The sequence below is a fragment of the Takifugu flavidus genome, chromosome 1 (genome assembly GCF_003711565.1).
Source record: "Takifugu flavidus isolate HTHZ2018 chromosome 1, ASM371156v2, whole genome shotgun sequence".
NCBI lineage: Eukaryota > Metazoa > Chordata > Actinopteri > Tetraodontiformes > Tetraodontidae > Takifugu > Takifugu flavidus.
The window spans coordinates 23,945,849-23,969,280 of record NC_079520.1 but is presented as its reverse complement, the minus strand read 5'-3'; the positions used below and the strand labels follow the sequence as shown (position 1 = coordinate 23,969,280).

The 23,432-nt window shown below is 42.2% G+C and overlaps 2 protein-coding genes across 16 annotated transcripts in view; both read right to left on the bottom strand.

The window, feature by feature from the left end:
- LOC130536459 (NACHT, LRR and PYD domains-containing protein 12-like) overlaps nucleotides 1–23,432 on the bottom strand; it is a 43,814-nt gene that overhangs the window by 7,052 nt on the left and 13,330 nt on the right. For 3 of the 15 annotated variants that reach the window (XM_057052549.1, XM_057052478.1, XM_057053403.1), the window contains exons 3-5: nucleotides 20,683–20,850; nucleotides 817–984; nucleotides 111–212 (exon numbers count right to left, since the gene is read on the bottom strand). In XM_057052549.1, coding sequence (XP_056908529.1) covers nucleotides 111–212; nucleotides 817–984; nucleotides 20,683–20,850 — 438 coding nt within the window. The other 12 variants (XM_057052848.1, XM_057052930.1, XM_057052780.1 and 9 more) reach the window with 12 other exon arrangements.
- On the bottom strand, nucleotides 13,001–15,440 carry LOC130538254 (NACHT, LRR and PYD domains-containing protein 12-like). Its single transcript, XM_057055675.1, has 4 exons — nucleotides 15,143–15,440; nucleotides 14,783–14,956; nucleotides 14,405–14,578; nucleotides 13,001–13,875 (listed from the first exon to the last, which is right to left on the bottom strand). Exons 2-4 carry the CDS (start codon nucleotides 14,854–14,856, stop codon nucleotides 13,695–13,697), a joined length of 429 nt encoding a protein of 142 aa, XP_056911655.1. The 5' UTR covers nucleotides 14,857–14,956; nucleotides 15,143–15,440; the 3' UTR covers nucleotides 13,001–13,694.

The window sequence follows — 23,432 nt, the reverse complement described above, 5'->3', positions numbered from 1 at the left end:
TGTCTGAGGTTTAAGTGTTAAACATCTCCAATAATAAACTCACAACCTGCTGCTGTTAATGTGACTAACAGCTGGCACACAAACACATCATCACGCTTTAGTTTTCTTACATTTTGTCTGAACTTCTGAAGTTCATCATTCCACCTTTGGACCGGTCACTCTTCAGGGACACCCAGCTGGGCACTGTGGACTCTGCTCTGTCCTCGTCCATCCTGAGGAAACATCAGAAATAGTGATGAGACTGTGATGAAGGTAAATAATCTGTAGAGGTTGTAGTTAAATAATCCCAATTCCCTGCATTTTTATCAAACAGGAACATTTCTAATACATTCTGGCTAACAACTGAATCAATAAATCAATGATGTATATGCATCATTTTCATGTTTTCAGAGTTTAAGCTGCTTTTTTTAACTGTTCCCTGCAGTGAGAAAAGAACTGGCACCTTTTCCAGCCCCTCATCCTGTAGCACTGAATGTGCTCTAAAGTTCTTTCCAGAGCAAACGTCTCTGCACTTGCAGCAACATGTTGTAGTCATGGATCCGTGAGGAGAACCGGATACAGGAAACGCCCCCACTTTGATCCCAAAACCCAACTGGTGGCCAACGGTGGTCCGGCAACGACGGGGACGCTGGTCCATCGGGCCCGACAACACTGGTTTTCCACAGGCCAACATGGTGAAAGGACTGTGCACCGTTTCATTTTAAAGAGCTGATGAATTTCATTTTTCACGATAGTAGAGGCTAATCCCTACAAAATGATGTTTTGTATGGTTGTGAAATGTTCAAAGGCAGAGTTATGTGGTTCAGAAAACCTTACTTTAAAGGTGAGCCTTGAGGTCCAATACTGAAGTTGTAAGGGCGGGCTTTGGACCTGTCGCTCTTCATGGAGACACAGCTGGACACTACGGACTTTGCTCTCTCTTCCTCTTCCATCACACATTCGCTCATTTTTAAATGTGAGTCTAAATGGTTAAGCAGGAACAGTCTGCTGACACAGAAAATAAGATTAAAGAACATGATTCTCAGCATGAAGACAAGCAGAGGTCTGTCCAATGACGTATTGTCGGCTCATTCACATAAAAATCTATTATATGATGTAACCCTGTACATCATACATGCTACATATATATTGGGAAAAAGTTTTGGGACATCTTAAAAGTTTACACCATGTTAAACATAAAATAGTTGTGGAAAAAATGTTTCTCCTGGGTGTTTCAAAAGGTGCGGTGGCATTAGACGGACGCACACAAATACAGATTAAATCATTTTTTATCTGGTTATGGTGTACAAGAAAACCTAAATTCTTTCAAGATGTCAGTTCTCAGCATTAAATTCAACAAATAAGATGAGAATGCATTCAAAACTAAACAGAAATAAGTCATCACATCATCAAAGTCGGTCAAATGCAGCATCATCTTCTGTCATCTCAGACAGGATTCCAAGAAGAGGATCTTCATTTTCAACAACGCACCTTGACATCTCATCATGGCTCGTCTGTCAGATTACAAGCAGCTTTTTTTGATCAGGCGCATCATGTTTCTCACAAACACATGATGGTGCTGCAAAAAACATTTGTAGCCTGACCTAGAGGTCAAAACTCTGCATGGCGTGCACAGCTACTCATTGCAGCTGGTGGTTGTGGCGGAGGAGATACCAAACATATCTAGCAAGCTTGTTTTGGAGCAGAGCTTGTCCACCACCTCTTACCCCACTCATCACAGAAGTCCCACCATATCCATGGCCAGGTGTGTTGGCAGCATTGGAGCCAGCCTCAGGAAAAAGGTGTGTCATCAAGTTGACACAACCCAACAGAAGTCAAGCAACCCAACATGCTGAATAGAATAGATGACACACAGCAAAGGGCAAAAAACCACCCAATTCTGCTCAGACTAATCTTATCTGACCACATGTACAGGACCAAAAATATCAAAACACTATGGGTTTAGTTTTCGTTTCGTTTTCTTGACTGCTTCATTCAAAACAGAACAAATTTCATAAATCCATAATAACAAATTCATATTCCACAAAGAACCAGTTGTTAAAACAATAAAATGGAATGCCTTGATCTCTACCTCTTTACATACTCTCCTTTTTTAAATAAAGGATTGATTGTCCCCCTGGTGGAGGGACAAAGAGAGGAGGCTAAAACTTTCGCGTTTGTGTCCCTCTTTCGGTGGATTTTTCCACTAACTGCAAATAATATTGTCGACTTATTGTGAGTAATAAAATGTGCTTCCTCAACCTCTAAGATTTTGGGTCAGGGTTAGCGGAAAACGCAGTTAGAGGAAACACGGTACAAAGTTTGATCATCCGTCACAATGTGTGTCCGAAATACGCGCACGCTCATTGCGAACACGCAGCTTATTAAGCCGCATCTCGCAGCGGAACATTGATTCGAGACGACAGCAGTGAAAGAACAAAATGCTACCTGAATATTAGAGGTTTTCCATCAGGGCTCGGTCAGTCAGGATGGAGCCCGAAGTTGAGAACTTTCACTTTCGCTTCTTCTTCCTCTACACGTCACGTGTTTGTGGTAACCCTAACACCTCTTAATTGTGACTGCACCAACGGAGCTGATCCAGTTGTCATCAGCTGGCCAGTCTGACTACAGCTCATTAGGGGAAATTTGCTTATCTGGAGGAGAAGCTTTCAAAACTTGACGGGCTGGGGGGGGGGGATGACTGTAATTTTGGAATCAGCGTGCCAATTTTATTTTTAATCAGAATAATTTAAAATAAAAATCTCAACAGGATATTTTCAAATTGTTCCCCAGTGTAACTTCACCTGAAATTGTGGACTCCAGAATATCACCATTAAATCCATTTAATCACTTAATAGCTGTGGAATTTGAGCCATGAGAAAAATATCTCTCCATCATGATTTCCAGAATTTTTCATCAATATCTGAGATTCTTCGAAAGCTTCGCTGGTGTTGGGTTTTATTGCTTCTGCTTCATTTTCAGGCGCAGTTCTTTTATTTTTAAATCAAATCAAATCATCTTTATTTGTAATGTCTGTTGTAGTCAAACTTGGTGCTATGCAGAATCCCAGGGCCTGATCCCTAACAATCAACAGGAAAATCTCCCCTTTAACAGGAAGAAACCTTGAGCAGAACCAGGCTCATATGGGGGGGTCCAGCTGATGGGGGGGTGGGTAGGGAGAGAGGAGGACAAGGGGGAGGACAGGTAGAGGAGAGACAAGGCAGACATCATTCAGTTCACTAACTAAACCCACTACATTATATATTTTGAATAGCTGGTGCTGGTAATCGGAAGGATAAAACTATTCTGTAAAAATGTATGTTTAGCTTTGTGAAATTGTGTCGTATAGGTCAAATAAGAACACAAGATCAACTGCTGAACCAGTGCAATTTATTTTTAACATGTTAATCTCCACAAAGAAAGAAAAACAACAAACAACAAGTTTATAGTCGTCCAGTAATGCGCTATAGTCACACACCAGTACAATTAACAATAACTCATGTTTTCCACCTGCTTTTCCATCTTCAGTGGGAATAATCCAGTGCGTTCTAGGCTTGAACAAAGGTATTAAAAGCTGGCTGAATGTCTGAGGTGACTGAAGGACACACTTGGGCTTTTCTCAATAGAGAAGGGGCACGGCACAGTGCAGCAGGTTCTCATCTTAAAATTTACAGTATTCATGGGAGATTTATTTGGTCATTTTGCTTCTTTTTATTTACTATTTCCCACATTTATTATTTGTTTTTATTAGATTGCAATAAATCATATAACATTTAACAGACTGACTAAAGTCAAATGACCTGCGGTTCCCACCGATAGCAGTCATTCTGATGGGTTTTTGCTGGTTGCAGCTGAAATATTCCAATGCTCCATGTCACAGAGACAGTAAATACTAAACCCTAAAGATTCTGAAGGCATGATGTTAAATAGTAACGTATAATACAGACATTTGAAGAGACAATTAAGAGAATGTTTTCATGCTTATAAGAGTGACCAAGGAGCCATTTAGAACTTTATAAAGATGCATTGTGTGATACCAGGAACTAATTTAACTTCAAGGCGAAGCTGCTTCTGCTTTGTCGACCATCGACTGATCTCCTGAAAGTCCACCACCGCTTTTTAAAAACTGAATTTCTCATCTATGGACGGAGTAGACGGCAGATGTTTCCACAGATGCTCTTCACCAGTGGTCAGTGAGTGATGCAGCAGATGAGCGGGAGTTGACTGGCTACAACCAGCTACTGACTCAATGTCTCCAGCCCATAGTGTGGATTATCTACGAGATCAAACAGCAGCTTCACTCCTGAATCCTGCAGGTGGTTCAGACCCAGGTCCAGTTCTCTGAGATGGGAGGGATTAGACCTCAGCGCCGAGGCCAGAGAGTCACAGCTGATCTCTGATAAACTGCAGCGCTTTACTCTAAATAAAGAAGGGAAACTTTTATAAGGTTATAAGTGAAACCAGTATTAATCTGAAACATTAATCAAAGGCATGATCTGTAAATATTTAATTTAGTTACAGGTTAAAAAATGATAGTAATATGTAATTACCACAATTCCAACCTCTCAGGTTTGCACTGTTCCAAAGGAGAATATATATTGTTCTGGCCCTCACTCTTCCCAGGTTCTCCCGACCTCTTTCCCTCCCATCTCATCATGGAGATCCATCTCACCTGTGGCTCATCTTTAAAGGCACAACCTGTCTTAGATGACTTCCTGTCTCCCTCACCATCTCCTCCTCGTTGGCTGGTGTCTACCAGGCACCCTCACGTACTTTTGTCTAATTTTGGTGACCATCTGTCGGCTTTTTCATTGTCCTTAAATCAATTATCATGAATAAGTGGTCACCGTGTGGCCCTCTCTCCTGAAGGAACTGGGCACAACACACACACTCAGAAAGTGTGAGGACCCTCGGATGGAATAATGGACATTTTTGAGAATGGTGTTTACCTCAGAGTTTCCAGTCGGCAGTTTGGAAAGTGGAGAAAACCACAGAGCTGCTTCACTCCTGGATCCTGCAGATTGTTGAGGCTGAGGTCCAGTTCTCTGAGATGGGAGGGATTGGACCTCAGCGCCGAGGCCAGAGAGCCACAGCTGATCTCTGATAAACTGCACTTAATCAATCTGAAAAATGCAGGATAAGGTTTTACGGTGTAGGTCTGCATGTTATCTGCGTCAGTATTAAACCTACGTTAGTTCTTAGTTGGGTCGTACCTGAATTCACGATATTACAAGGAATTTTTTCCAATGTCGTGCATCACAGCAGTGTTGAGAACAGCCTCACTTCACCATCTTAGCAGTTATATAGGTAGAAAAATGAAGACTGACCTGAGCCTCTCCAGTTTACAGTTTGGACTCTCCAGTCCAGAACAGAGCCGCTTCACTCCTGAATCCTGCAACGTGTTGAAGCTCAGGTCCAGAACCCTCAGATGGGAGAGGTTGGACTTCAGAGCTGAGGCCACAGAATCACAGCTGGTCTCTGATAAACTGCAGTCACTTAGACTAAAATAACAATTATTTTGAGAGAAGACAAATAAAAATCAACATGTACCAGAGCAAAACACAGCTTACAAGCAACAAGCCTCTCGTCCTGCACCGGCTTATCTGCCGTATGTTCGTATTTTGGGTTCTGTCAGGGGGGGTTGGACAAGATCTACACCGTATGTAAAGTGTGTGTCGGTCAAAATACCTTCCAAGTTAGTGAATGGAAACATTTTTTAAATGGTTGCATTGTGTACAATCGGTGTAGAATCAACTTGTTGACTTCTGATTTGGACTCCAATCGAAGTGAGGTGCAACAACAATGTGGATGCTGAAAGCTTCGGATTTTCATGGTTTCTGTGGTTGGACTGACCTGCTGCCCCTTTAAGAGGGAGGCAGCTTTGGGCTTCTGGCTGGAATGAAGCCCCCTAAGATGAGAATGACTGCAGGCTTTCGGTACCAAGGTTCAACAGGGTGCTCACTTCACACTTGGGCTTTTCTCTTTTTGGGATGGCTTTTCTCAGTAGAGAAGGGGCATGGCACACTGCAGATGACTGATTTGGACTCCAGTCCAGTCGAGTGTGCAACAATTGTGGATGCTGAAAGCTTCAGATCTTCATGAATGTCTGTCTGAATGTTTGGGAGGTTTTGTGGCCAGCCTAAAATAAACCAAGACAAATCTACAACTGATACTTCCTTTCTAGTCATTGATGACCATCCTCACATGGGACAGATTTCCACAACCAATTTAATACTGCAAATCTATCCTGTGTGGTCTTTTTTCTGAGAACTGTAACACTACGTTTATAACAAAGATCAAACATGTAAACATTTATTGTCTAACTAGTTACACCTGGGAAAGTACTGGATCATCTCTGACTGACCTGAGAGTCTCCAGCTCACAGAGAGGATCCTGGGGAAAACCACAGAGCAGCTTCACTCCTTGATCCTTCAGTTGGTTCTGACTCAGCTCCAGAACCCTCAGATGGGAGGGATTGGACCTCAGCGCCGAGGCCAGAGAGTCACAGCTGATCTCTGATAACTTGCAGCTGCTCAGTCTGGATAAGGAATCATGGCAAGAAATGATCTCTTATTGGAGGAAAAGTCATATTACACTTGCTCAAAATCATTATTTCATTTTATTTCATTATTTAATCAGGGCCCTTGGAGTCAGGAGAGCTCTGCCCCCCACTGATAAACTGGGATATTACAGCAACAACATAGTTAAAAAGTATCTATAAAATTGACTTTTAATGGCTCATTTAAATTCATACTAAACTTCTCTTCTTCAAAAGTCAATGGAGTTTATCTTGAAGCCTTTCATTGTTTCGTTGTTATGTCGGAGATAAAAGAAAGCTGACCTGAGAGTCTCCAGCTTACAGTTTAGACTCTCCAGTCCAGAACAGAGCAGCTTCATCCCAGAATCCTTTAGACTGATGTAGCTCAGCTCCAGAACCCTCAGATGGGAGGGATTGGACCTCATCGCCGAGGCCAGAGAGTCACAGCTGAGCTCTGATAACCAGCAGCGCGACAAACTTGGAAAACCAATAAAAACACATTTCTAAATATGAAAATAAAGAGAAAAGCAGAAAATGTAAAGAAATTTAGAAAACAGAGGCCTCCTGACCTGAGCGTCTCCAGTCTGCAGTTTGGATGCATCATTGCAGAAGACAGTAACTTTACTCCGGCATCTGCCAGGCTTTTGTTCCTGCTTAAGCTCAGCTCCCGTAGATGAGAAGGCTTTGACGTCATTGCTGAGGCCACAACTTCCCAATGCCTCTTTAAAAGAAAACTACCAGACAGTCTGTTGTGCATGAAACAAAAACAGTGAGTCAAACTTTGGGATTTCTAATCAACTTATCTGAGAATCTACCTAAACACAAATGTAGCTCATTTCCTGGAAAAGCTAAATTCAACACCGTAGAGCAACAGTTTGAACGACCATCAGATCTGAAATGCAACTGAATTATTCTCAACATTTGTCTTATTTTAGAACAGCTCATAATTACTCAATATTTAAAATGATTACAGCAAATGGTTTAAAGAAACGTGCATTTTTTATCTGTCTATCGGCTCTTTGGATATTTCGCATTTCATACAATTTGTACGATCGTGCGTCAAGTCTTAATTCAGCGATCCGATCGATGACATCAGTGTCTCTGCTTGCATCGATTGCCGTCAGCTTCTGTTATATCTGCCTGTTTCCCTTCAAATCATTTTCACTGCACCTTTTTTGCTAGTGATGAAGTTGCCACCTAACAGGTGTGGAAAGGGTCAAACAACTTTGTGGGTCACATAAAGGCTCCAAACGTAACCGCCACAAAGACCTAAAAACCCAGTGAGGCCGGCTGTTTTTACGTTGAACAAATGAAGCAAAATAGTCACGTGTCATTAGTTAAAATGTGTTTTTCTGTCGTTTGAATACGATGTATACAAACAAACAAAAGTTATTTAATGACATGACAGTAATTGCATGATAGTAAGTTAACTTGTGGCTCCTATTATTCCTGCCTTATGTTGGTTTGTCTGGATTGAACTTTGAACTTATATCCAGCCAGTATTGAACATTTCTGAATAAATTGTTTTTTTTTAATTTATGGACGCTGCAATGGAAATAAAGAATTGAAGGAATGACCACTGGAGGGGGTATTGCTACCTGACATGATCGACTCGGTTGATTTAAACGCCGATGTCCGGCCCCAAAAATCTTTACTTACACGACCTTCCTGCAGTTCCTCACAGCCGGAATCAGGCGACGTCGTCCCTCATCTGAGGTGTTGTACTGCTGCAGGTTCAGCTCATCCAGAACCTCCTCTGACATCTGCAGCAGGTCGGCCAGAGCTGAACAGTGGATCTCTGACAGTTCCCTCTCTGATTTCTTCCCTGACTTCAGGAACTCTTGGATCTCCTGATGGACTGACTGATCCTTCATCTCCATCAGACAGTGGAAGATGTTGATGCTTCTGTCTGGGGACATTACATCACTGTTCACCTCCTTCAGGTTGTTGAGGACCTTCTGGATGGTTTCTGGGTGGCTGTCCATCTGATCCAACAGTCCACCCAAGATCCTCTGATTGGACTCCAGAGAGAGACCATGAAGGAAGCGAACAAACAGCCAGGTGGCCATTTTTACTTTCAAGAGATTTCATTAGTGCTATCCTGAGGAAGTCATCAAGAGATGTGACTGGATCGTAATTTGTGTACAACCATGTTAACCTGGAAAAGCGGTTTGGTTTCGAAAATTTTAGGAACTTATTTATAACCACTGTGTCTTTCCTGGTGTAACAGTGGAACATGTAGACGGCAGCCAGAACTCCTGAATGCTCAGATGAACAAAGCAGTAGACTGATTTCTGGAAGATCACAATCTCTCTTTTGAAGATCTCTGTACAAACTCCTGAGTGCACCGACACCTCGGAGACGTCCAGTCCACATCGCTTCAGGTCTTCTGAGTAGAACATGAGTTTTCCTTTCTCCAGATGTTCAAACGCCAGCCGACCCAACTTCAGAAGGAGTTCTTTATCAGCCTCAGTCAGTTCCTCTGGTCTCTGCTTTCCTCCATACTTCTGCTTCTTCCTCTTTATCTGAACCATCAGGAAGTGTGAATAGAGGTCAGTCAGGGTTTTGGGCAGCTCTCCTCTCTGGTCTCTGGTCATCATGTCCTCAGAACTATAGCTCAAGAACTATAGCGTATCAGAGATGAGAACTGGATCAGACATGATGTGGAGGCTCTGCAGGCCTTGATGTGTGAGATGATTCTCTTGGACAGATCTTCATCACTGAACCTCCTCCTGAAGTACTCCTCCTTCTGGGAGTCAGTGAAGCCTCGTACTTCTGTGATCCTGTCAACACATGAGGGAGGAATCTGATAGGCTGCTGCAGGTCTGGAGGTGATCCAGATGAGAGCTGAGGGAAGCAGGTTCCCCTGGATGAGGTTCACCAGGAGCACGCCAACGGACGATACTTGTGTGACATCAGAGATGACCTGATGGTTGTTGAAATCCAGTGAAAATCTGCTTTCATCCAGGCCATCAAAGATGAACAGAAGTTTACAGACAGTCAGATCTTCTGCTCTGATCTTCTGTAATGTTGGATGGAAAACATGAAGCAGTGAGAGAAGACTGTGCTGCTCATCTCTCATCAAGTTCAGCTCCTGCATGAGAGCGGAAGCACCAGACTGATGTCTTGGTTCTCCAAACCTTCTGCCCAGTCCAGACTGAACTTCTGCACTGAGAAGGTTTTTCCAACGCCGGCGACACCGTTGGTCAGAACCACTCTGATGTGTCTCTGTTGCTCAGATAAGACTTTGAAGATGTCCTGGCACTTGATTGGCGTGTCCTGGATGTTCTTCTTGGAGGTTATCTCAAGCTGTCTCACCTCATGTTGTGTGTCCACCTCCTCACTTTGTCCCTCAGTGATGTAGAGCTCAGTGTAGATCTTGTTCAGCAGGGTTCCACTTCCTGCTTCATTAGTTCCTTCAGTCACATGTTCACATCTTCTCTTCAGACTGATCTTATGACCTTCTATCACCTCCTGCAGATCACCTCCTGAACATAAGTAAACCAATGATTTCCATCTATAATAAATCATCAACACACAACTACAAATTCATGACATCACAAGTTCAATTTTATATTGAACAATTTTACTTTGTTTGGGCTTCATTTCAGCATCTCCAGATCTGCTTCCAGATTGTGAACAAGAGGACTCTCCTGGTGGAGCTGACTGGTCCCAGTTTGATAGGATGTGCTCCCCCCTCTCACTATGAAACACATCTCTATTAGTCCTTTGATTTATAGGATGAAAAAACCTGATCAAGACTCAATATTGTTCCAGCATTTATGTCTGAATTCATCTTTCAGTTTAAACATGATTGTTGTTTCTAATCAACAATATTCACATTAAGTATAACTATATGACTGTCTGAGGTTTAAGTGTTAAACATCTCCAATAATAAACTCACAACCTGCTGCTGTTAATGTGACTAACAGCTGTCACACAAACACATCATCACACTTTAGTTTTCTTACATTTTGTCTGAACTTCTGAAGTTTATCATTCCATGTTTGGAGTGGTCACTCTTCAGGGACACACAGCTGGGCACTGTGGACTCTGCTCTGTCCCGTCCCATCCTGAGGAAACATCAGAAATAGTGATGAGACTGTGATGAAGGTAAATAATCTGTCGAGGTTGTAGTTAATAATCCCAATTCACTGCATTTTTATCAAACAGGAACATTTCTAATACATTCTGAATAACAACTGAATCAATAAATCAATGATGTATCTGTATAATTTTCATGTTTTCAGAGTTTAAGCTGCTTTTTTTTAACTGTTCCCTGCAGTGAGAAAAGAACTGGCACCTTTTCCAGCCCCTCATCCTGTAGCACTGAATGTGCTCTAAAGTTCTTTCCAGAGCAAACATCTCTGCACTTGCAGCAACATGTTGTAGTCATGGATCCGTGAGGAGAACCGGATACAGGAAACGCCCCCACTTTGATCCCAAAAACCCAACTGGTGGCCAACGGTGGTCCGGCAACGATGGGGACGCTGGTCCATCAGGCCTGACAACACTGGTTTTCCACAGGCCAACATGGTGAAAGGACTGTCTTCAGCTCAGCCAATAAATTATTTGGTGCTACATAAACATACTAGTAAGGACTTTTTAACTTCCCTCCTTTGTTCCCCTCTTCAATTATTTCTAGAATCCAAGTTCTCAAAGATCACTGCTCTATTTAAAATAGATGAAAGAATGACACCCACTCCTGCTTTTCTTTCACAGTGGTTCCACAACATAGAACAATAAACCACTGTGAGAAAACGTGCAACATTAACCAAAAATCCTGTTGGTGTCCTGTGATCCTGTGTGGATTTATTTATTTATTTATTTTTAAAGTTTATTGTGTTAAATTGGTCCGGCTGAGAGATGCTAACTTGCACACGATAGATGTTGTTTGACAGGTAATACCAAAATATCCAGCTGTAACCTGAACTGTTGAACAACTCTAATAACTCTAATAGCTTTTCACCTGTCACAAAAATGTCGCTCTTCCTGCTTTGTCTGAAGAGAATAGTTTCAATTTCACTTTTAAAACCTAATCAACAGCTTTATGGCGTATACATTACTATCATTAAAGCATTCTGGGAGGGTTTAAAGTTCTTTTAGGATCAGTAGCAAAGACCAGAAAAATAAACTAAACTTCACTTAGAAAGACTATTCAACTATACTAAAGCCAAACTATAAGAAAGTTAAATAAGAAGTATTCATTTATAATGTATAATGATGTTTTGTGCTAAAACTAAATATGAAGTCTAGTTGAATCAAATCTTGATTTTATCTCCAAACACAACTGTCAATTCTTTTCAATATTGCTCTTCGTTTACTCACCTTGTCGGTCTTCAGTCTTCCTGCTTAGTCTGAAAGGAATACTTTGAAAAACTCGTTTGTGGGTTCCCAGTTTCTGGGAACGTTGTTGCTGGTGTCTACCTGCAGGGGGCGTGGAGGAGCCGCTCATCAGCCACAGCTGGCCCCGCAGACACACGCACCTGCGGTCTCTCTTCAATCTCCCGTTAGATTTTAGGACTTCTGTGGCTTGACTATTAGTTTTCCCAGCGGACTTGTTTTGGACTCTCTCGAGGTCTCTCCGCCTCTCTGTGAACGCGGACCGAACTGTTCTTGTTCACTTTAAAAAATAAAGACGATTTTCGGGCACCATTGTCCACTGCGTGTTGCGGCTTTCGGGTCCTGAGCCAACCGTTCCGAACACTCCTCTGTTGATCAACAACTTTATGGCTGTTGATTTATATTCCACGACTATTAAACCATTCTGGGAGGGTTCAAGATTAAAAGTTCTTTTGCTATTTTAATGCCTAATGAAAACTTACTATAACGATAATAATATGTAATTACCACAATTCCAACCTCTCAGGTTTGCACTGTTCCAAAGGGAATATATATTGTTCTGGCCCTCACTCTTCCCAGGTTCTCCCGACCTCTTTCCCTCCCATCTCATCATGGAGATCCATCTCACCTGTGGCTCATCTTTAAAGGCACAACCTGTCTTAGATGACTTCCTGTCTCCCTCACCATCTACCTCCTCGTTGGCTGGTGTCTACCAGGCACCCTCACGTACTTTTGTCTAATTTTGGTTATGATCTGTCGGCTTTTTCATATACGGTATATAGAACATGGGGCACGTTTGTGCGTGATATCACTCCGCGTCTGCGCAATGACCACAACCTCCTGTCTTTAGTATTGCTGCGCCAACTGGTGGTCTTTTGGGTTGAGGAGAACGGTGATCTATATGTACCTATATGTAGCTATAGCGTCATTGGCCTCCACTCCAGCCACTCCTGGTAGTTCCTCAAAAACACTGAGTTTTTAGTGGATGCACAATCTGTGGAAGCCAACATAGAAATTTCTGAAGAGCCAAAGTTCTTGCAACAAAAATATAGTCCCCAATTAGGTTGTTTTGTTATCACACGACCCCGTCCCCATTATCTTAAGAGAATATAAGAGAATGAGTGGAGACAGAAGAGAGAATGAGACGTTTTTGGCGCATGTCGCTCTTGATTTAGTCTTTATTTTTGCAGTAAACTTAAAGGAGGCCTTTTCACTTTATGTTTGATTCCATTTAAGCTGATATTCCATTCTTGACATCTTTAAATTTACAGTATTCATGGGAGTTTTATTTGGTCATTTTGCTTCTTTTTATTTACCATTTCCCACATTTATTATTTGTTTTTATTAGATTGCAATAAATCATATAACATTTAACAGATTGACTAAAGTCAAATGACCTGCGGTTCCCACGATAGCCGTCATTCTGATGGGTTTTTGCTGGCTACAGCTGAAATATTCCAATGCTCCATGTCACAGAGACAGTAAATACTAAACCCTAAAGATTCTGAAGGCATGATGTTAAATAGTAACGTATAATACAGACATTTGAAGAGACAATTAAGAGAATGTTTTCATGCTTATAAGAGTGGCCGAGGAGCCGTTTAGAACTTTATAAAGATGCATTGTGTGATACCAGGAACTAATTTAACTTCAAGGCGAAGCTGCTTCTGCTTTGTCGACCATCGACTGATCTCCTGAAAGTCCACCACCGCTTTTTAAAAACTGAATTTCTCATCTATGGACGGAGTAGACGGCAGATGTTTCCACAGATGCTCTTCACCAGTGGTCAGTGAGTGATGCAGCAGATGAGCGGGAGTTGACTGGCTACAACCAGCTACTGACTCAATGTCTCCAGCCCATAGTGTGGATTCTCTACGAGATCAGACAGCAGCTTCACTCCTGAATCCTGCAGCTGGTTCTGACCCAGGTCCAGTTCTCTGAGATGGGAGGGATTGGACCTCAGCGCCGAGGCCAGAGAGTCACAGCTGATCTCTGATAAACTGCAGCTCCTTAATCTAAATAAAGAAGGGAAACTTTTATAAGGTTATAAGTGAAACCAGTATTAATCTGAAAGGTTAATCAAAGGCATGATCTGTAAATATTTAATTTAGTTACAGGTTAAAAATGATAGTAATATGTAATTACCACAATTCCAACCTCTCAGGTTTGCACTGTTCCAAAGGAGAATATATATTGTTCTGGCCCTCACTCTTCCCAGGTTCTCCCCACCTCTTTCCCTCCCATCTCATCATGGAGATCCATCTCACCTGTGGCTCATCTTTAAAGGCACAACCTGTCTTAGATGACTTCCTGTCTCCCTCACCATCTACCTCCTCGTTGGCTGGTGTCTACCAGGCACCCTCACATACTTTTGTCTAATTTTGGTTACGATCCATCGGCTTTTTCATTGTCTTTAAATCAATTTATCATGAATAAGTGGTCACCGTGGCCCTCCCTCCTGAAGGAACTGGGCACAACACACACACTCAGAAAGTGTGAGGACCCTCGGATGGAATAATGGACATTTTTGAGAATGGTGTTTACCTCAGAGTTTCCAGTCGGCAGTTTGGAAAGTGGAGAAAACCACAGAGCTGCTTCACTCCTGGATCCTGCAGCTGGTTCCAACTCAAGTCCAGTTTTCTGAGATGGGAGGGATTGAACCTCAGCGCCGAGGCCAGAGAGCCACAGCTGATCTCTGATAAACTGCACTTAATCAATCTGAAAAATGCAGGATAAGGTTATACGGTGCAGGTCTGCATGTTATCTGCATCAGTATTAAACCTACGTTAGTTCTTAGTTGGGTCAGACCTGAATTCACGATATTACAAGGAATTTTTTTTAATGTCTTGCATCACAGCAGTGTTGAGAACAGCCTCACTTCACCATCTTAGCAGTTATATAGGTAGAAAAATGAAGACTGACCTGAGCCTCTCCAGTTTACAGTTTGGACTCTCCAGTCCAGAACAGAGCCGCTTCACTCCTGAATCCTGCAACATGTTGTAGCTCAGGTCCAGAACCCTCAGATGGGAGAGGTTGGACTTCAGAGCTGAGGCCACAGAACCACAGCTGGTCTCTGATAAACTGCAGCAACTCAGGCTAAAATAACAATTATTTTGAGAGAAGACAAATAAAAATCAACATGTACCAGAGCAAAACACAGCTTACAAGCAACAAACCTCTCGTCCTGCACCGGCTTATCTACCATATGTTCGTATTTTGGGTTCTGTCAGGGCGGTTGGACAAGATCTACACCGTATGTAAAGTGTGTGTCGGTCAAAATACCTTCCAAGTTAGTGAATGGAAACATTTTTTTAAATGGTTGCATTGTGTAGAATCGGTGTAGAATCAACTTGTTGACTTCTGATTTGGACACCAGTCGAAGTGAGGTGCAACAATTGTGGATGCTGAAAGCTTCAGATCTTCATGAAGGTTTCTGTGGTTGGACTGACCTGCTGCCCCTTTAAGAGGGAGGCAGCTTTGGGCTTCTGGCTGGAATGAAGCCACCTAAGATGAGAATGACTGCAGGCTTTCAGTACCAAGGTTCAACAGGGTGCTCACTTCACACTTGGGCTTTTCTCTTTTTTGGGATGGCTTTTCTCAGTAGAGAAGGGGCATGGCACACTGCAGCAGCTTTCTTTTGGGGTTCTTAGTTTTCCTTCTGATCTTTAAAAGACAGGAAGAACCATTTTTGATTTGTCTGAATGTTTGGGCGGTTTTGTGGCCAACCTAAAATAAACCAAGACAAATCTACAACTGATACTTCCTTTCTAGTCATTGATGACCATCCTCACATGGGACAGATTTCCACAACCAATTTAATACTGCAAATCTATCCTGTGTGGTCTTTTTTCTGAGAACTGTAACACTACGTTTATAACAAAGATCAAACATGTAAACATTTATTGTCTAACTAGTTACACCTGGGAAAGTACTGGATCATCTCTGACTGACCTGAGAGTATCCAGCTTACAGAGAGGATCCTGGGGAAAACCACAGAGCAGCTTCACTCCTGGATCCTTCAATTGGTTCTGACTCAGCTCCAGAACCATCAGATGGGAGGGATTGGACCTCAGCGCCGAGGCCAGAGAGTCACAGCTGATCTCTGATAAATTGCAGCCACTCAGTCTGGATAAAGAATCATGGCAAGAAATGATCTCTTATTGGAGGAAAAGTCATATTACACTTGCTCAAAATCATTATTTCATTTTATTTCATTATTTAATCAGGGCCCTTGGAGTCAGGAGAGCTCTGCCCCCCACTGATAAACTGGGATATTACAGCAACAACATAATTAAAAAGTATCTATAAAATTGACTTTTAATGGCTCATTTAAATTCATACTAAACTTCTCTTCTTCAAAAGTCAATGTAGTTTATCTTGAAGCCTTTCATTGTTTCGTTGTTATGTTGAAGATAAAAGAAAGCTCACCTGAGAGTCTCCAGCTTACAGTTTAGACTCTCCAGGCCAGAACAGAGCAGCTTCATCCCAGAATCCTTTAGACTGATGTAGCTCAGCTCCAGAACCCTCAGATGGGAGGGATTGGACCTCAGCGCCGAGGCCAGAGAGTCACAGCTGATTTCTGATAAACTGCAGCGCGACAACCTGGAAAACCAATAAATGGGGCAAATAAAAACACATTTCTAAAGATGAAAATGAAGAGAAAAGCAGAAAATGTAAAGAAATTAGAAAACAGAGGCCTCCTGACCTGAGCGTCTCCAGTCTGCAGTTTGGATGCATCATTGCAGAAGACAAGAACTTTACTCCGGCATCTGTCAGGCTTTTGTTCCTGCTTAAGCTCAGCTCCCGTAGATGAGAAGGCTTTGACGTCATTGCTGAGGCCACAACTTCCCAATGCCTCTTTAAAAGAAAACTACCAGACAGTCTGTTGTGCATGAAACAAAAATATTGAGTCAAACTTTGGGATTTCTAATCAACTTATCTGAGAATCTACCTAAACACAAATGTAGCTCATTTCCTGGAAAAGCTAAATTCAACACCGTAGAGCAACAGTTTGAACGACCATCAGATCTGAAATGCAACTGAATTATTCTCAACATTTGTCTTATTTTAGAACAGCTCATAATTACTCAATATTTAAAATGATTATAGCAAATGGTTTAAGAAACGTGCATCTTTTTATCTGTCCATCGGCTCTTTGGATTTTGCATTTCATACAATTTGTACGATCGTGCGTCAAGTCTTAATTCAGCGATCCGATCGATGACATCAGTGTCTCTGGTTGCATCGATTGCCCTCAGCTTCTGTTATATCTGCCTGTTTTCCTTCAAATCATTTTCACTGCACCTTTTTTTGCTAGTGATGAAGTTGCCACCTAACAGGTGTGGAAAGGGTCAAACAACTTTGTGGGTCACATAAAGGCTCCAAACGTAACCGCCACAAAGACCTAAACACCCATTTAAACCAACGAGGCCGGCTGTGTTTACGTTGAACAAATGAAGCAAAATAGTCACGTGTCATTAGTTAAAATGTGTTTTTCTGTTGTTTGAATACGATGTATACAAACAAACAAAAGTTATTTAATGACATGACAGTAATTTCATTATAGTACGTTAACTTGTGGCTCCTATTATTCCTGCCTTATGTTGGTTTGTCTGGATTGAACTTTGAACTTATATCCAGCCAGTGTTGAACATTTCTGAATAAATTTTTTTTGTTTTTTTTTTATTTATGGACGCTGCAATGGAAATAAAGAATTGAAGGAATGACCACTGGAGGGGGTATTGCTACCTGACATGATCGACTCGGTTGATTTAAACGCTGATGTCCGGCCCCAAAAATCTTTACTTACACGACCTTCCTGCAGTTCCTCACAGCTGGAATCAGGCGACGTCGTCCCTCATCTGAGGTGTTGTACTGCTGCAGGTTCAGCTCATCCAGAACCTCCTCTGACATCTGCAGCAGGTAGGCCAGAGCTGAACAGTGGATCTCTGACAGTCTCCTCTTTGATATCTCCCCTGACTTCAGGAACTCTTGGATCTCCTGATGGACTGACTGATCCTTCATCTCCATCAGACAGTGGAAGATGTTGATGCTTCTGTCTGGGGAGATTTTATCACTGTTCACCTCCTTCAGGTTGTTGAGGACCTTCTGGATGGTTTCTGGGTGGCTGTCCATCTGATCCAACAGCCCACCCAAGATCCTCTGATTGGACTCCAGAGAGAGACCATGAAGGAAGCGAACAAACAAGTCCAGGTGGCCATTTTTACTTTCAAGAGATTTCATTAGTGCTCTCCTGAGGAAGCCATCAAGAGATGTGACTGGATCGTAATCTGTGTACAACCATGTTAACCTGGGAAAGTGGTTTGGTTTTGAAAATTTTAGGAACTTATTTATAACCACTGTGTCTTTCCTGGTGTAACGGTGGAACACGTAGACGGCAGCCAGAAACTCCTGAATGCTCAGATGAACAAAGTAGTAGACTGATTCCTGGAAGATCACAATCTCTCTTTTGAGGATCTCTGTACAAACTCCTGAGTACACCGAAACCTCGGAGACGTCCAGACCACATCGCTTCAGGTCTTCTGAGTAGAACATGATGTTTCCTTTCTCCAGATGTTCAAACGCCAGCTGACCCAACTTCAGAAGGAGTTCTTTGTCAGCCTCAGTCAGTTCCTCTGGTCTCTGCTTTCCTCCATACTTCTGCTTCTTCCTCTTTATCTGAACCATCAGGAAGTGTGAGTAGAGGTCAGTCAGGGTTTTGGGCAGCTCTTCTCTCTGGTCTCTGGTCATCATGTCCTCCAGAACTATAGCAGTGATCCAGCAGAAAACTGGGATCAGACACATGATGCGGAGGCTCCTGCAGGCCTTGATGTGTGAGATGATTCTCTTGGACAGATCTTCATCACTGAACCTCCTCCTGAAGTACTCCTCCTTCTGGAGTCAGTGAAGCCTCGTACTTCTGTGATCCTGTCAACACACGAGGGAGGAATCTGATAGGCTGCTGCAGGTCTGGAGGTGATCCAGATGAGAGCTGAGGGAAGCAGGTTCCCCTGGATGAGGTTCACCATGAGCACGCCAACGGATGATACTTGTGTGACATCAGAGATGAGCTGATGCTTGTTGAAATCCAGTGAAAATCTGCTTTCATCCAGGCCATCAAAGATGAACAGAAGTTTACAGACAGTCAGATCTTCTGCTCTGATCTTCTGTAATGTTGGATGGAAAACATGAAGCAGTGAGAGAAGACTGTGCTGCTCATCTCTCATCAAGTTCAGCTCCCTCCATGAGAGCGGAAGCACCAGACTGATGTCTTGGTTCTCCAAACCTTCTGCCCAGTCCAGACTGAACTTCTGCACTGAGAAGGTTTTTCCAACGCCGGCGACACCGTTGGTCAGAACCACTCTGATGTGTCTCTGTTGCTCAGATAAGACTTTGAAGATGTCCTGGCACTTGATTGGCGTGTCCTGGATGTTCTTCTTGGAGGTTCTCTCAAGCTGTCTCACCTCATGTTGTGTATCCACCTCCTCACTTTGTCCTTCAGTGATGTAGAACTCAGTGTAGATCTTGTTCAGCAGGGTTCCACTTCCTGCTTCATTAGTTCCTTCAGTCACATGTTCACATCTTCTCTTCAGACTGATCTTATGACCTTCTATCACCTCCTGCAGATCACCTCCTGAACATAAGTAAACCAATGATTTCCATCTATAATAAATCATCAACACAACTACAAATTCATGACATCACAAGTTCAATTTTATATTGAACAATTTTACTTTGTTTGGGCTTCATTTCAGCATCTCCAGATCTGCTTCCAGATTGTGAACAAGAGGACTCTCCTGGTGGAGCTGACTGGTCCCAGTTTGATAGGATGTGCTCCCCCCTCTCACTATGAAACACATCTCTATTAGTCCTTTGATTTATAGGATGAAAAACCTGATCAAGACTCAATATTGTTCCAGCATTTATGTCTGAATTCATTTTTCAGTTTTAAACATGATTCTTGTTTCTAATCAACAATATTCACATTAAGTATGTAACTATATGACTGTCTGAGGTTTAAGTGTTAAACATCTCCAATAATAAACTCACAACCTGCTGCTGTTAATGTGACTAACAGCTGGCACACAAACACATCATCACGCTTTAGTTTTCTTACATTTTGTCTGAACTTCTGAAGTTCATCATTCCATGTTTGGACTGGTCACTCTTCAGGGACACCCAGCTGGGCACTGTGGACTCTGCTCTGTCCTCGTCCATCCTGAGGAAACATCAGAAATAGTGATGAGACTGTGATGAAGGTAAATAATCTGTAGAAGTTGTAGTTAAATAATCCCAATTCCCTGCATTTTTATCAAACAGGAACATTTCTAATACATTCTGAACAACAACTGAATCAATAAATCAATGATGTATCTGTATAATTTTCATGTTTTAAGAGTTTAAGCTGCTTTTTTTAACTGTTCCCTGCAGTGAGAAAAGAACTGGCACCTTTTCCAGCCCCTCATCCTGTAGCACTGAATGTGCTCTAAAGTTCTTTCCAGAGCAAACGTCTCTGCACTTGCAGCAACATGTTGTAGTCATGGATCCGTGAGGAGAACCGGATACAGGAAACGCCCCCACTTTGATCCCAAAACCCAACTGGTGGCCAACGGTGGTCCGGCAACGACGGGGACGCTGGTCCATCGGGCCCGACAACACTGGTTTTCCACAGACCAACATGGTGAAAGGACTGTGCACCGTTTCATTTTAAAGAGCTGATGAATTTCATTTTTCACGATAGTAGAGGCTAATACCTACAAAATGATTTTGTGTATGGTTGTGAAATGTTCAAAGGCAGAGTTATGTGGTTCAGAAAACCTTACTTTAAAGGTGAGCCTTGAGGTCCAATCCCGAAGTTGTAAGGGCGGTCTTTGGACCTGTCGCTCTTCATGGAGACACAGCTGGACACTACGGAATTTGCTCTCTCTTCCTCTTCCATCACACATTCGCTCATTTTTAAATGTGAGTCTAAATGGTTAAGCAGGAACAGTCTGCTGACACAGAAAATAAGATTAAAGAACATGATTCTCAGTATGAAGACAAGCAGAGGTCTGTCCAATGACGTATTGTCGGCTCATTCACATAAAAATCTATTATATGATGTAACCCTGTACATCATACATGCCACATATATATTGGGAAAAAGATTTGGGACATCTTAAAAGTTTACACCATGTTAAACATAAAATAGTTGTGGAAAAAATGTTTCTCCTGGGTGTTTCAAAAGGTGCGGTGGCATTAGACGGACGCACACAAATACAAATTAAATCATTTTTTATCTGGTTATGGTGTACAAGAAAACCTAAATTCTTTCAAGATGTCAGTTCTCAGCATTAAATTCAACAAATAAGATGAGAATGCATTCAAAACTAAACAGAAATAAGTCATCACATCATCAAAGTCGGTCAAATGCAGCATCATCTTCTGTCATCTCAGACAGGATTCCAAGAAGAGGATCTCCATTTTCAACAACGCACCTTGACATCTCATCATGGCTCGTCTGTCAGATTACAAGCAGCTTTTTTTGATCAGGCGCATCATGTTTCTCACGAACACATGATGGTGCTGGAAAAAACATTTGTAGCCTGACCTAGAGGTCAAAACTCTGCATGGCGTGCACAACTACTCGTTGCAGCTGGTGGTTGTGGCGGAGGAGATACCAAACTTATCTAGCAAGCTTGTTTTAGAGAAGAGCTTGTCCACCACCTCTGACCCCACTCATCACAGAAGTCCCACCATATCCATGGCCAGTGTGTGTTGGCAGCATTGGAGCCAGCCTCAGGAAAAAGGTGTGTCAATATCTCAGAAGTGATGCATCAAGTTGACACAACCCAACTGAATACAGGAAACGCCCCGACTTTGATCCCAAAAACCCAACTGGTGGCCAACGGTGGTCCGGCAACGACGGGGACGCTGGTCCATCGGGCCCGACAACACTGATTTTCCACAGGCCAATATGGTGAAAGGACTGTCTTCAGCTCAGCCAATAAATTATTTGGTGCTACATAAACATACTAGTAAGGACTTTTTAACTTCCCTCCTTTGTTCCCCTCTTCAATTATTTCTAGAATCCAAGTTCTCAAAGATCACTGCTCTATTAAAATAGATGAAAGAAATGACACCCACTCCTGCATTTCTTTCACAGTGGTTCCACAACATAGAACAATAAACCACTGTGAGAAAACGTGCAACGTTAACCAAAAATCCTGTTGGTGTCCTGTGAGCCTGTGTGGATTTATTTATTTTTAAAGTTTATTGTGTTAAATTGGTCCGGCTGAGAGATGCTAACTTGCACACGATTAGATGTTGTTTGACAGGTAATACCAAAATATCAAGCTGTAACATGAACTGTTGAACAACTCTAATAACTCTAATAGCTTTTCACCTGTCACAAAAATGTCGCTCTTCCTGCTTTGTCTGAAGAGAATAGTTTCACTTTCATTTTTAAAACCTAATCAACAGCTTTATGGCGTATACATTATTATCATTAAAGCATTCTGGGAGGGTTTAAAGTTCTTTTAGGATCAGTAGCAAAGACCAGAAAAATAAAATAAACTTCACTTAGAAAGATTATTCAACTATAACTAAAGCCAAACTATAAGAAAGTTAAATAAGAAGTATTCATTTATAATGTATAATGATGTTTTGTGCTAAAACTAAATATGAAGTCTAGTTGAATCAAATCTTGATTTTATCTCCAAACACAACTGTTAATTCTTTTCAATAATGCTCTTCGTTTACACTCACCTTGTCGGTCTTCAGTCTTCCTGCTTAGTCTGAAAGGAATACTTTGAAAAGCTCGTTTGTTGGGTTCCCAGTTTCTGGGAAGGTTGTTGCTGGTGTCTACCTGCAGGGGGCGTGGAGGAGCCGCTCATCAGCCACAGCTGGCCCCGCAGACACACGCACCTGCGGTCTCTCTTCAATCTCCCGATAGATTTTGGGACTTCTGTGGCTTGACTATTAGTTTTCCCAGCGGACTTTTTTGGACTCTCTCGAGGTCTCTCCGCCTCTCTGTGAACGCGGACCGAACTGTTCTTGTTCACTTTAAAATAAAGACGATTTTCGGACACCATTGTCCACTGCGTGTTGCTGCTTTCGGGTCCTGATCCAACCGTTCCGAACACTCCTCTGTTGATCAACAACTTTATGGCTGTTGATTTATATTCCACGACTATAAAAGCATTCTGGGAGGGTTCAAGATTAAAAGTTCTTTTGCTATTTTAATGCCTTAAATAATGAAAACTTATATAACGATAATTATGTAATTACCACAATTCCAACCTCTCAGGTTTGCACTGTTCCAAAGGAGAATATATATTGTTATGGCCCTCACTCTTCCAGGTTCTCCCCACCTCTTTCCCTCCCATCTCATCATGGAGATCCATCTCACCTGTGTCTCATCTTTAAAGGCACAACCTGTCTTAGATGACTTCCTGTGTCCCTCACCATCTACCTCCTCGTTGGCTGGTGTCTACCAGGCACCCTCAGGTAGTTTTGTCTAATTTTGGTTACCATCTGTCGGCTTTTTCATATACGGTATATAGAACATAGGGCACGTTTGTGCGTGATATCA